General features: G+C 38.3%; 1 protein-coding gene across 2 annotated transcripts in view; it reads right to left on the bottom strand.

The window, feature by feature from the left end:
• LOC140986754 (uncharacterized) overlaps positions 1 to 15,223 on the bottom strand; it is a 42,027-nt gene that overhangs the window by 776 nt on the left and 26,028 nt on the right. The window contains exons 17-26 of one of the 2 annotated variants that reach the window (XR_012176971.1): positions 3,799 to 7,319; positions 3,621 to 3,700; positions 3,334 to 3,411; positions 3,035 to 3,106; positions 2,857 to 2,962; positions 2,582 to 2,636; positions 1,975 to 2,103; positions 1,769 to 1,886; positions 1,365 to 1,447; positions 741 to 903 (exon numbers count right to left, since the gene is read on the bottom strand). Coding sequence is in view for 1 of the 2 variants with exons in the window: in XM_073455100.1 (XP_073311201.1) it covers positions 1,365 to 1,447; positions 1,769 to 1,886; positions 1,975 to 2,103; positions 2,582 to 2,636; positions 2,857 to 2,962; positions 3,035 to 3,106; positions 3,334 to 3,411; positions 3,621 to 3,700; positions 3,799 to 7,319 (4,242 nt within the window). In the remaining variant the exon portion in view is untranslated. The remainder of the gene's footprint in view (positions 1 to 740; positions 904 to 1,364; positions 1,448 to 1,768; positions 1,887 to 1,974; positions 2,104 to 2,581; positions 2,637 to 2,856; positions 2,963 to 3,034; positions 3,107 to 3,333; positions 3,412 to 3,620; positions 3,701 to 3,798; positions 7,320 to 15,223) is intronic. The other variant, XM_073455100.1, reaches the window with a different exon arrangement.

Below are 15,223 nucleotides of genomic sequence, written 5' to 3'. Positions count from 1 at the left end.
CTTTTGGAATTAAGAAGGGACACTGGCCAAAAGGCTTGATGCGAGTCAAGCAGTTCAATAAACTTGAGGAATCTTAACCAGCCTTAAAAGATCAAGACCCTGAAATCACAATAAAATGCTACTACTGCCTGCCTGAAAAGACAGCATATCTGAAATATTGAAAAGAAAATCAAATAAAAAAGAAACACTAGAAATCCACATGATTTAAGGAACATTAGCAATTAATGTCTGACAACACAAAGCAACTGTTATGATAGATGTTTAAATAAAAACAGAGTTTGCGGCCGCCTCCTCGCTCCGAAAAAGTGCTAGTCGGCTAACCTTGGCGGCTGAAAATTATTTCATTATTTTTTTGAGCTTTTTTTGGGATTTTTTCGAAAAGTTTTTTGGGATTTAAATTTAAATTAAAAGCCCAATTAAAAAAAAATTAAAAGTAATTTTTTATAGACCCTTGTTGGCTTGCCCGAACACAACAAACTTCATCTTATTATGTTGATACCATAGAACCCGCCTAGGCACTGGTCATGTGTACCATAGGGCCTCGGGGAGCAGGCAAGATGCACAACTTATTGACGCTAGGCATACCATAGTATAATACACTAAATTTAAATGCTTGAAGAAAATTTTTTCACGAGTACCAATGACAATAAATATTTGTTAGTATCCAAAAGTGATGGCAATGGTATTTCATTTCCATTCATTTAGAACAACTTAAAGGACCCTTGAGCCTTGATACGCACCAATGCTCATGCATCATGGCAAAATCTCCTTTCCCTCGCGACAGCTTGATCCTAGGTGCTTGCATTATGAGCTTTTAATAACTAAAATCCCAGCGGCATGAGAAACTGAGGGAGGTTGAAACTTTCGTATTGGCCAAAAAAGAACTAGCAATGTTCCTTCACCCTGGTTATTATAATTTTCACAAGTTTCAAGGAGAGGTTTGTCATATATTTATAAATCATAAAAGTCAATGGTACTGGACACGGTTATAATTTCTAGTTGGGCTGGTTGGACTTGCTGGTGTGATGGCTCACAATAAATAGCACGATTCCAATTTCAAATCCGTTATCACGTTGGAGACTAGAGTTTACAATCTAACGAATCACTACACTGACAATAAGTATCCTGAAATTCCCAACAGGTCAGGCATGATATCTGCTTGTAGACTGAGAAACTGTCCAGGCCCATAAGACAGTAAATCCATAGCTCCAAGTGACATACCTAGATCAGCTTAATGCTGAAAGGTTAAAAAGATCATATTTTTGTATTCTTAACAGATTGTCCTCGAATGCTACCAAAACAGCTTGTACAAGACTCTAAATTTAAAATTTAATGAAGCAATTGAGATGGAGTGTAAGACACACCTACTATGGCTGGAGGATGCAAATTCTCGTCGTGATGACCGCATTCCAGTTTCCACTTGCTCAAGTTCCCTCTGGAGTTCGCGCTACATAAATTCATCTTGTATTTGATAAGCAAGCAATAGATTGAGAATATTTTCATTTGAATGGTGAAACTATCTTTCAGCCAAATGTATATACCACTCAACTAACGAAAATTTTCAAGTAAATTTAGTCTAGCTTAGCACAAACCATGATCGCATAAGAATAATTGCAGATAGGTCATCACACATGACAAAAGGGATCAATGGAAATCCACGAATTACTGAAAGCTACTAATAAATTAATAAGTTAAACATGTTCACAAAAATCTAAAAAAATGGCCAATGGAAGGCTATTTTGAGAGCAATCAGTTGCTTAGGTCTTACCTGTGCCAACTTCTCTTTCTCAATATCAAGGTTGTGCCGCAATTCTCTGGTTTTTGCACGCTCAAGTTCCAGCACCTGCTGTCTCTGAAGCTCCTTTTCTACTTCAATTGTTCTCTCTCTGATACAACAAAACAAATCCTTCAACAATGCAAGCAGACACTCTAATCATGACACAAAATCTGATAAATTACAGAAAAGTGGAAAACCTATCAAATTTTTGAATGAGTTCTGATTCTCGTAAAGCTGATTCCTCTAAAAATTTTTGGCGTGAAAGCCTTAGAAGTAGCTTTCGCTGCCTACGAGCAACTATATCTTCCCTGACTTTTGTTTTCTCTCTGAAGAAAGAGAATAGGAAAACAAAAGAGTGTATTTAGAGAGGGCAAGCTACAATCACATTGAGAAAAACACATCAACTTTCAAGGAAAATCAGAAAAGGAGAATAAATGATAAAAAGCAATTTTGTAGCAGCAGAAGTATCTTTCCAAAGGAAAGCACAAGTCCAAGTTCTTCTAGAACAACTTACAGTCAGGGATCAGATCCATGTTTTTTACCCATAAATACAAAAAAAAATTCAGTGTAACAAACAGGATGTGATTAACACTGACATAAGATCTACAAAGCAACTACAATTCCTTTAAAAATCTAATATATTAATTCAGTGGCATTTCCAAATATTGAGCTTCTTCAGTTGATGCAGTTGCAATAAGTAAAATAATTCAAGTGCGTGACATCAATAACTGGGACTGGATTCACTTGCTTCTTCTCTAAGCTGCTCATTTGTGATTGACATAAAAAAATATTAAATACACATACAATGATCTGATTCCATCCTTGATTTGCTGCAAGCGGTCATCATCCTTCGCATAAGCTGTATGAGAGAAAAAATTATGAAACTGAAATAGATAGGGAGAGTGAATTTGAGAGATATTAGTTGGTAGTAAACAGTGGAACACAATTACTCTCAGTTCATAGTAACTCATGACAACTGTCTCTCATCCACTCAAAAATGTTTATTATCTAAAACCAAAAGCCTACAAATAGTCCCTTTGGTTCAAGGAATATGCCATCTTGAAGTAAAATATCCATACTGGATAAAAATGGTAGCTGCCGCCAATCTTGAAAATCAATAGATGAATCTGGGACAGGACGTTCAGTTCGAATAAGTTCCATTTCCATTTCAGCTTCTTCTAGTTCCTAAAATAAATAAAAGGTCATAATTTGAATGAGCAGATTAAGGTAGATCATCATAAGTGTGCCAAGACTAACCATGGTCTTTTGCTCAACTTCATTTGAGAAAAAATCAAAGTATGACTGGGCAGAGGATAAATTGCCAATAACCTGCAAAGAAATGAATAATAGATCAAAGAAGCACCATAAAACAAAAGGTAGGCGATAACAATTGACCATTAATAGACTTGTTCAATATAAAGACATGATGTTGTACATGCACATGTGCTACGTCTTCGTAATAAACAATCCTTTTGCTCAGTGAAAGAATAACAGGGACCATGCTCAGGGAAAGAAATTACCAGAATAAACATATTTAACTACTCAATATTCCATACCTGAAGAATTGATTCACGTGTGGTTACAAAATCAGGCATTTGCGTAGGAGAACTAGAAGAGAGCACATTCTTTAAGATCTACATCGCAAAAGATAAAAGAAAAATAAGGTAAGCAGAGCGAGAAATTTTTTTAACTAATACCAAGAAAAAGATGCATCTAGTAGGGTCAATAGGACAAAGTAAGGACATTTCACTTTATAGCTACTGCAGCAAACATCTATAACTAATTCCATAGTCTGACAATTCACATAAATACATGTGAAATTCAATTCTGCCTGGCCACCAACCTCTTTAGCCTGGTCTCCATCATCTTTAAGTCTGCACAGTGCTTCACAAGCCTTTTTCTCGAGATCAGTGCAATATCTACCTGCAAAGGCAATAAACAGGGAAAAATGGTATTCTTCGATAACCAAATCTGACAGACTAGAATTAGACTATATTTCTGGCAGCCCATAGCAAAATTACCATTTCCAGACATTCCAAAAGTTTCAATATTTCTCCAAATACATTCAGGAATCAGAGAGATGTCTTCAACTGGAGAGAAAAGGCAAACACTTGCAATGAGTGCCAAGGAGAACTGTGTCAATGGTCCATAGCATGAAGGTTGTGCGAGAGTCGTCAAACACTGAAGAATACTCTCAGCTGCTGCTAGAAATGACTGTACTTTACTTCTTTCTACATATGGAATATAGTAGATAAGAAGTGCTGTTGCATGGGTTCTTAAAAGCAGTGATGAGTCGGATGACGCCAACAAGACGACCTGGTCCCAGGTAGATGAAACCAGAGCGGATAATTTTGGCTCATAATCAGAAACTGGTAGGTTTGATGAACCTGTTAAAGTTTCAGTTGTTAAAGACAAAAGCCACCTTTCTCCATTGGCATCTTGGCCGACAAGTCTACCCAAGTGCTTAAGGGCAATATATCGTTGTTCAGGCTCAGGATGACCAAGCAAGGAACAGAACAAATCAAACAAGTGTATGGGCATTTCAATTTGACAAAGGTTATGGATTCCTCTCGCCAGAATCAATGATATCATTTTATCAGTTTGTAATCTACAAATAATATTTGGAGCACTGTCCGAAAAATTCCTCACTGCTGAGAATATGTCACGAATCACATTATCCAAATGGGGAAAAAGAGGCACTCCTAGAAGTGATTCAAGCAGTACAGATGCAACCTCCCAACAAAGGTTTTCTTGAAGCACTAAGATCATTCTAGAAAGTCCTTCAAGACTAGTATTCCAAAATCCCGGGAATTCATCAACAAACTTACTTCGGAGCAGCTTCTCCATTTCCGAAGAAGCAGAAGCCCTATCTGCAATAAAAATCAAACACTTTGAGTACATGAAACACTCAGCAGATGTCAGTGCCAACTTCTTTGCCAATTTATGATGTATTTTCCAACATTGTTCTGTGGTCGGGTTGAGTTTTGAAACAAGGGCCTCTAGGTTTTTCGAGATACTCCTTATCTCCTCTAAATCAAGTTGAAAAATCCTTTGACTTGCATCAGCATCTGCACTATTGTTATCTTGATGCCTCTCTGAATCCTCAGTAGGAGAAACAGAGGGGAACATATCACTGAGAAACCCTGAGCGTGACTTGGGAAAACTTTCATCACTATCAAAGGTAGAGTTAGTACATGCTGACATTTTAAGTGGAATGATGCCCCAGATTCTAGAAGTGCCAATCAGTAGGTCTTTGCAGTTTTCCATGAGTGCCTGATATGCACATAAATAATCATGAAATGCAGTTGTTCCCTCGAAGGAAGTAAAATCAGCCCATAAGATGGCGGACTGCAATACCTCAGCTTTCCCGTGGAAAGATAAATTACCAAAAATGGTAGCCAAAACAAATATTGTCAAAGCCTTGCATTTTCCTACATCTTTTGGAGAATCTGAACTTTCATCTCGTTGTCTAATATTGTTAAAAAGCTGACCAAAGCATAAAGATTCAAAGTTATTAAATGACACATCAACCAAAAGCTTTTCTTCATCAGACACCTTGTTCAAGGAATATGCTATGATGGGCTTCAACAAGCGCAATATGGAATTAAGAAATGACACATCAGAGTATGAAGTCCTGCACAGAGACACAAGCACTTGCACCACTTTGGGTATTTCAGGTACCATTGCTTCCATGTGCTCCACCACAATTGCTTCAAGAATGAACAGAATAACAGCTTTAGCATTCTTTGCAACAAAACCTTTGAAATAAACAGATTCAGATTGAAATAAGTCTCGGGGCTTCTGACTTTGAACAAATGGCCACGAACATAAACTAGAAAACCAACACATCAGATCTGGCACAAGAGCGGAAGAAAGAAATTTCAATTGTAAACCAACAGCTTCCAATATAGTTTCCCCAAAGGCTTCAAATTCTTTCTTCAGATTGGGAAATAATTTACAGATACCTGGATATAAAGCATGAAAAGATTGCTGCGCATCTTGATAACTGTGACTACTGCCTCTATCCACCATGTTATTATCCTGGTGGATACGAAGTCTTTCAATTGACTCATTCCCACTTTTCTGTTCAATGATACTATCAGCTAGAGAGAGATCGTCCGAATATATGGACAAAATATATGTTAACTGTGACAAATCAGAAACAAGGAAGAGACGCTCTTTCATATATTGCTTTGCATTACGTGAAACTGCCATCCAACCGAAATATCTAACCAAAGGTCTAGCAGAAGAAGAAAAGGCAGGCACTTTCTCTAGCCACGCAGAAGCGGGAATTAAATTTGAGAACCGAAAACCACTTTTAGCATTGATCGACAGTTCATAACTTTCATCATTACCACTTGACGCAATCACCAATCTGTTGAGAAGAATCCAGCGGCATTGCACCTCATGCAGCTTAGAACTTTTTAATTGTGAATTTCCTTCAAATTCAAATGATTTCAGCTGTCCCTCAAAGGACTCTGCAAAATTTAATATAATGTCAACTACATGCTCCGGGGAACAGAACAATTTTGTAGCTGAATGCAACAAGAAGAGAAGACACCACATCAGAATCTCATACATATAATATTGCTCCCAATATGAATTCCTCTGCAGACGCCTGACCAAAAAATTGCACAGCATCGCTTGGTTTTGCCTAACCAAGGTAATAGCATCTGTATTAAAAATATCCTCCTGGTTCAAATTTATAATATCCTCATCCTCTTCAACATCTGATGTAGATATATCTCCCTCCAATGCAACTTTGTTATATTTCCTGTCTAACTCAGCTGCCGCAATCAAAATTTCAAGAACAAATCTGTCTCTTTGCCTTTCAAGATCAGCCACCAGTTTCAAGTCATTGCTTTTTTGGGGGAAAATACTGTTAATATCTGCAAGCCCACAGTTTTCACTGGTCCTTTTATTGTGAATATTTCCCACACCAACTGAAATGTCCTTGAAAGACCTCATGAAGTAGGGATTAATATAACACTCTGCTGCCAAAAGCAAAGCATCTATCGCAGCATCATGACTCTCCAGAGTAATTTCATTCTGGGAGCTCAAGTCCAGAGCTAAGCGCCTAAACTCGGTAGCCCTCATCTCACAATCTCGATAATTCATAAGATGTGAATAATTAGTCATCAAATTGTACAATTCTATTCCATGACTGGAAGTCAATGCCAAATCATTATGAAAATAGTTAATATTTTTCTGCACAGCATTATTGAACTGAGAGCAAACATTTGAACTGCTTGAATCAGAAATATTTTTGTCTCCACTGGCAGGAACATTGGTAAGATACATTCTATTCACTTCTGGAGGAGCAAAAAGAAGACTTACATCTTCAGGAACATCCACTTTAACACTGATGTCATTATCATCAACCTTCCCATCACCATTTTCTTGGCTATTTAATCTGGAAGAGGCTATTCCATCACAAGAAGCAGCAGGCAAGGTGGTAAACTGTGTTGCTAAAGCAGAAAACTTGCGGCCATCAATATCAGGAGGTAACTGCAACTGAGCATCCAAAACTGCTAGAAGCACACTGCGTAAAGAAATAATTCAGTGTTATCAGCATCACACTTCAAGGAACAATAAAATAAATGGATCGAATTAAACTCATGCTTTTTGAGATCGTAAAGGCTGTTAAAAATAAATCTGTTATGCCTGAAATTATATGTTCAGAATTATGGAATTTAACAATAACGAGTCGAGGCCTTTGGATCAAGCTACTGGAAACAATGTCCCTTTTCCTATATAAATTGAAGTATGAGCATTCATCTGGCATAGAAAAGGTGCAAACTCTAAAGTTAAAAAGAGTTAATATCAATGTTTTACTTGATGCATATTTTCTATAAACATTGTGTTGGAGTAATCTTTGTTGGCTAAACATTATTTATTTAGAAGAACCAAATTTTCAACTGATACTGTTTTGAAAATGGTCCAATGTTCAAGGACCCATCCACCAATCTATTTGACCAAAACCCAAAAGACAGAGACATCCTTAGGAGGCAAAGGTTAAGTTTTTCAAGTCTAAATATTTCATCTAAGATAAATAAAACAAACTCGGTAATGATCCAGTAGTCAACCTTCTCGGTTAAAACACAATACTGGAATTTATATCACAACAAAAGAGCGATTTAATCATAGCTGAATGCCTGAATCGGTAATGTTCAATCTTGCCTTATTTGTTCGGTCTTTTAAAGGACCTGGCTACTTTAGCTATGAAAAGCAGCTCGGTAGAAGAGCATTTCTTCCAATCATCAACAATTTTAGTTGGATTTCCCTGCCATAGGCAGTGTTGTAGAAGGATGATGATGGTTATTATCTTAAATCAGCTGTTAAGATAACAGATTTATATTTAAATTATTTGATTAGATTAGGTTGTTATCAGTTTGTCATAATTCGGAAGTTAGGCACGTTAGATTTTAATACCACTTGATTCAATCATCATTGAAAACACATTCCCTATATTATGCAGTCCTCTACATTTACAACATATTAGCAAAGACGTAGTTGATCCAGTTCATCTGATCCATGACAAAATACGGGATGGCTTCTTCATCGAGTAGTGCTCCATCTTCGTTGTCGGCCAGAGTTGCCGCTCCCTCTCAAAACATGACAAGCCTTGTTAATAATACGTCCATCTCGATCATCTTCCACAAACTGAATGGACATAACTATCTCCAATGGTACCAATCCGTGATTATGTGCATCTATGGAAAGGGAAAGGATGATTTTCTTTCCAGCGCTATCTACTGACCAGAAAAAGATGACGAGGCTTTCAGATTTGGAAATCGGAGAACAGTATGGTGGCGTCGTGACTTATCAATTCCATGACAACCAAAGTTGATGAAAACTTCCGGTTGTATCCTTACGCAAAGTATACCTGAGGCGCTGCGAAGGAAACCTACTTGTGCAAGGAGAGTACAGCCGAACGCTTTGAGATAGATAGCTCCATACATGGCCTAAAACAATACGATTCAGTTGTCACCTCTTACTTCGCTGCCTTACACGCTACCAGCAGCAACTGGACTTATTTGAAGTCAACGATTATAAGTGCCCAGATGACAAGGCCCGTGACAAGTCTATTAGTGAAAAGAAACAGGTCTTTATATTCTTTTATGGGCCTTACCAGTCAACTGGATGATGTCAAGAGTCGGATTCTCGCCACAAAGGCCTACCCAAATTGTGAGAGGAAAAAGAAGTTCAACATGAACAGCCGAAGAAAACTGATGTTGGGCCTTTCATCCAGTGCCTCGTCTTCAATAGAAGGCTCGGCTCTTGTTTCTCATCGCAATTCCTCCTCCGAAATTGTTGAGAACCCCTCTCCCAATTCTGGCCACAATCCTTTCCCTGATGCCATGAATGGCTCATCAAGGTCATCTTCAGTGTGCAAAGTGCAAGAAACCAAATCATTCCTCGAAAACATGCTGGAGAATCCACGGGAAACCGCTAAATGGAAATCTTCTCGCACAAAGCATGCCATTTCTGCTGTGACAGAAACCCCTGCATCGGATCAAAAACTCCTTAGCAAGGAACAACCAGAGATGCTCCACAAATCAACTGGTTCAGCCATTTCCAACACCGACAACTCTTCCCTTATCGTCCCAGGCAATATTCCTTTTGCTTTCTACAGTTTTGGGTTCTGGATCCACACATATTTCCAAGGATTTGTCTTTACATTCCATTTTATTTGTCCATTATCTTCGTAACCTTTTATTAGTTAGTAAAATTCAATCTGGATCTAAAGTGTTTCATTAACTTTTTCTCTGATTTTTGTTTTTTTCATAATTTGGCATCGGGAAAGACGATTCGTAGTGCTGATTTTTGTGCAAGGCTGTATCTCCTTAAGTTGCATTCCTTGCAACGACCAACATATCACAACATAATTTGTTTTTTAAATTTTGTTGTTATTCCAAATTAAGATAGTGATTTATCACCCAAAACTTTGTATATCTTGAGAAATTGTCTCCTTCATTATTCCATAATAAAAAAATCTAATTTTTTGTCCAGTGATGTTTGTCAATTTCCAATAAGTACGCACTTCTTTCATATCACAACCTTACAAGCCTTTACGACCATTCTCTCTTATTCATAGTTATATATGGGGTCTCTGCAATGTAAAAAATATTACAATTTCATGCTGGTTTTTGTTATTTGTTGATGATCATAGTATTGGGAAATTATACCGAAGATTGCGGAATAAAATAATCAGCAAGAACACAAAGATTTACGTGGTTCACCCAAGATAGGCTACGTCCACGGAGCTACTGCAGATCTTTTATAACAGGAGAAATATTACAACAAGTGTATATAACAATACACTAAATATCTCACACTTCCAACCCGAGTATAACCGAGAAAAATAATTTCTCCAACTCACACACTCAACACTCAACGTACCCAACATCACATATGTAATGTTATCTCTTATTAGCACTTATCACCTGCATATTAAGTATTAGTCTCTAGGTTAGATCATATTCAAGTTCCATGCTCCATAGAAGATGCCTTCCAGGACCCTAATTGGAAAGCTGCTGCCTTTTATGAGACAAAGGCACTCGAGAAGAAACAATGCTTCGCATATCATTGATCTCTTCTCAGTTAAATAAAAGGCAGACGAGTGTATAGAATGTTTCGAGGCTCGATTAATAACAAAGGGATATGTAAAATCATATGGCATTGATTATCAAAAAATATATGCTCATGTGGCTGAGACTCAATGTCATCTGAGCTCTCTTATCAATTGTTGCTTAACTGGGATTGGCTTTTGTATCAGTTGGATGTCAAAAATGTCTTCCTCAATGAGGACCTCGAGGAAGAAATTTACATAGATATCCAACCAGTACTTGAAACAACATCCACGACCAACAAAGTATGCAAATTAAAGAAGTCATTGTACGGGTTGAAACAATCACCTCAAGCCCGATTCTTTCGATTCACCAAAGTTTAAATGTCATGGCTAGACACATGGTCATATCACACTTTGTTTTACAAACACCCACAAGCAAGGAAGATTACAATCCTGATAGTACATGTTGATGACATTGTTCTTACGGGAGATCATGATGAAGAAATGACCCGAGTGAAAGCATTGCTCACAGAAGAATTTTAAATAAAAGATTTTTGGAATCTTAAATATTTTCTAGGAATTGAAGTTGTTAGATCTTCACGAGGGATTGCAGTCTCACAACGAAAGTATGTTTTCGACCTCTTAAAGGAAACTAGGATGTTGGGATGCAAACCTGTAGATACACACCGGTTGATGCAAATGTGAAGTTGGGAGTAAGAAAAAGCGTCCATTAGTTGACAAGGGCATATATCAAATATTAGTCGGCAAACTAATCTATTTCTCTCACACAAAGCCAGACATTGGAATTGCCATCACTGTTCTTAGTCAATTTATGAATACTGCAACAGAAGATCATATGGAAATTGTTCCTTAGCTTTATTATGAAAATCTGCTCTTGGAATATAAGGGGAGGAGGGGCTGCAAGAAGGAGGGAGCTTGTTCGCACTGTCATTCGGAAGTAAACTCCGGATTTAGTGGTTGTCTTGGAAACTAAGCAAGAATTGGTGGATCAAAGATTTGTGGCCAGTTTGTGGAAATCCAGATTTGTTGACTGCGTTTATTTGCCTTCAGTGGGGAGTTCGGGGGGTATTCTTGTCATGTGGGATCCGAGAGTGGTGGTGGTGAGAAACAATATGATTGGAAATTTTTCGGTGTCCGTTGAGATTTGTGGGATTGACAACACCATATGGTGGTTCTCTGCCATCTATGGACCTGTAAAACCAAGAGAAAGAGAGTTGTTTTGGGAAGAACTAGCGGGATTGAGCTCTATTTGTGGTGATAATTGGTGCCTAGGAGGGGATTTCAACGTGGTAAGAAATACAGGAGAAAAATGAATAGCACCTCCGTTACTACGAGCATGTTGTGCTTTGACAGATTGTTAGAGGATTTGGGACTTCATGACCCTCCACTTTTAAATGCAAAGTATACATGGTCAAATTTAAGGGCTGATCCGATTTGTTGTCGACTTGACAGATGCTTATTCTCAGGGGGTTGGAGGAACTTGTTTCCCACCTTTAGACAATCGGTCCTACCCAGAATCACCTCGGACCATTGCCCAGTGATTCTCGACACAGCTAAGTTCATGTGGGGTCCTACTCCGTTTCGATTCGAGAATGCTTGGCTCTCGCACCACAAATTTAAAGAACTGGCTAAGTCGTGGTGGAATAATATGGATTGTAGGGGGTGGGAAGGGTACAACTTTATGAACAAGCTGAAAGGAATTAAAATTGAAGCCTCAAAATGGAATCGAGAGGTATTTGGAGATGTGGGATTCAAGTACAAGGAGTTGACAGCAAGGATAAAGCGGCTAGATGCGTTGGAGGCGGAGGGAGATTGGTCGGATGCTCTTCACGAGGAAAGAAGCTCGGTAAGATGTGAATTGGAATCTTTGACGATTACAAAATTTCGAATGGAAAAACAGAGATCAAAATTAAAATGGTAAAGGAAGGTGACCAAAATTCGAGATTTTTTCACTCACTGTTGACTAATAGGAGGAATAAATTAATGATAGATAAACTGCAGTTGGAGGACGGGACTTTGGTTACGGAGGAGAGACAGATTGAGGAGATTATAATAAATTTTTTTAGGAATCTGTACAAAAAATTGGAAGGGGTGGAGGCTGCGGGAAGTGGGTTGGAGGGAGTGGATTGGTGTCCTTTAGAACTTAGGGAGGCGGAGTAGTTGGAGATTGCTTTTTCAGATGAAGAAATTAGAAGAGCGGTGTTTGATTGCGACGCAGATAAAGCGCCAAGGCCGGATGGATTTACATTGGCCTTCTATCATCATAATTGGGATACGGTCAAAGCTGATCTACTAAAAGTTTTTGAAGAATTTTATGAAGGCGGGGTGGTTAATGGTATCACGAATGAAACATATATCTGCCTCATCCCGAAGAAACACGATGCGATCAAGGTCAAGGAATTCAGACCGATTAGTTTGACGACCAGCTTGTACAAAATTTTGGCCAAAGTGTTGAGTAACATACTGAAGAAATTTATGGGAAAATTCAGTTTTCATTAATGGAAGGCCGAGGGGAAAATTCAAAGGAGAGCGAGGACTTCGACAGGGGGATCCCTTATCACCTTTCCTTTTTAATTTAGTAGTGAATGTGTTGGGAAGGCTGGTAGATAAGTCAAGGTTCTTAAATGAAGTTAAAGGACTCGAAATAGGGAGGAGCAAATTGGAAATTTCACATATTCAGTTTGCGGATGACACTTTGTTTTTGGTTCAATCAGAGAGGCATGTCATTGCATTAGTGGAAATAATAAAATGCTTTGGATTTCAATCTGGATTGAAAATAAATTTGGATAAGAGCGTTGTGTTGGGAATCAATTTCCCGGAAGATGAAGTAGATGCTTTGGCACAAACGGTTGGGTGTAAAAAAGAGGTCTGGCCAATTACATATCTCGGGTTACCATTGGGAGGTAATCCCACGAAGTTCAATTTTTGGGAACCAGTTTTATCAAAAATGTCAAGAAAGTTGGCTACATGGAAAAAAGCCTTTCTTTCAAGAGGGGGTCGGCTTGTTTTGATACAATCAGTGTTGAGCGTTTTGCCATCTTATTTCATGTCCTTATTTAAAGTGCCAAGAAAGGTGGAGAAATTGATGGAAAAGGTGATGAGGGATTTCTTGTGGGATGGGGCAGACGAGGACAAGCATTGTCATGTTGTTGGATGGGAACAGGTTACAAGACCGAAGGATAGAGGAGGATTGGGTTTGGGGAACATTTGTTTGAGAAATAGAGCATTGTTGGGGAAATGGTGGTGGAGAGGGTCGGTGGAAAGAGATCCGTTGTGGAAAAAGGTAATAATAAGCATTTATGGTCTACAAGAGAATGGATGGGATTTGGGATTGGCAAGGAATGCGACATCTAGAAGCCCGTGGAAATGTATCTCTCGGTCTTACCCGGCTTTTCATCTATTGGTGGGTGCGGTATTGAAAGAGGGTAATGTCATCTGTTTTTGGGAAGATGTTTGGGAGGGGGGGTCATCGTTTAAAGAGCGGTTTCCTTCTATTTTTCAGATTTCTTCCATTACTAATAAACTGATCAATAGTTTTTTGGTGGAACAGTCTAGTGGGATTAACATTATTTTGCATCGGGACATCCGATTTAGAAGAAATTTAAATGAGGTTGAAGTGGGTGAGTTTGTTAATCTCCTAGGGGTTCTAGAGTCAGTCAGATTACAGAGGGGAGTGGGGGATTTTAGAGTATGGTTGGGAGACCAGTCAGGTATATTCTCAGTTCGATCTTTTTATAAATCCTTCTTTCCTTGTGGATTGTTGCTCTGGGGAAATTACCCACTTGCGATTCGATGCAAAGAAGGTGGCCTCTATGTGTTTCAAGTCCTCAATGGTGCGCTCTATGCCGGAAGCACGAGGAAAATAAGGATCACTTGTTAGTGCATTGCTCTTTCTCAGAAGATATTTGGAATAAGGTATTGCTTGAATTGGGTTTTCAGTGGATCTTTCCGAGGACAGCTGCAGATATGATTGTCATGAAGCCGGGAGGAGTGACAACCAGAAAATTTATGACATTCTGGCACGTTATGATACATTGCACGATGTGGTCTATATGGTTAGAGAAAAATAAAAGAATATTCCAAGACGTGTCGGAAACAACGGAAGAAATCTGGGACAAAATCAAGTTCAGGGTTGAAAGTTGGTTAATAAGTATTAAAGAATTTAGTCATTTGACTATTTTGGATTTGATTAGGGATTGAAAGTATGTATGGGCATGAAATTAGTCGGATATTACTTTCTTAGTTGTGTTCTATCTACTTTTGCGGATTACTCATCCGCTAACTTTGTAAAATTTTATCTATTAATATAATCTAGTTTCGTCTCAAAAAAAAAAAGATTTTTATATAAGTAGTGCATGATGTACCTCTTGATTCAATCATCAATGAAAACATGTTCCCTATACTATGCAGTCTTCTACGTTTACAACAGGCGTGATAGTATAATAAGGTAACCCGGTAGCACATGAGAGCAAAGAACTCAATGAGACCGAAAGGCGTGGTCCAAGATAAGGAGATGACAACAATATTGCCATTCTTAATCAACTATGGGGGTATTGAAATGAAATTTTAGTTTTCTTGAGTGCAAACACGTTCATATTCTACCTCATATGAAAATATACACACATTTCAATCCTCAACAGGAAAGGAAGTAAGCACACAACAAACAAGGGAACCGTATGATAGAGAAGAGGAAACATTCAGAAATTGGCCCACTAAACACACTAAGTTACAGGACAGTGCTAAAATCCACAATCATCTGATTCATCTCAGGAAATATAAGCACTGCCAGAAGAATAGGTTGAACGATAAATGATTTACACTACACAACTACATGATTGGCAGCCAGCATTAAA

The sequence above is a fragment of the Primulina huaijiensis genome, chromosome 10 (assembly GCF_012295235.1).
Source record: "Primulina huaijiensis isolate GDHJ02 chromosome 10, ASM1229523v2, whole genome shotgun sequence".
Classification (NCBI taxonomy): Eukaryota; Viridiplantae; Streptophyta; class Magnoliopsida; order Lamiales; family Gesneriaceae; genus Primulina; species Primulina huaijiensis.
The sequence above is the reverse complement of the archived record's forward strand: the minus strand, read 5'-3'. Positions and strand labels throughout refer to the sequence as shown.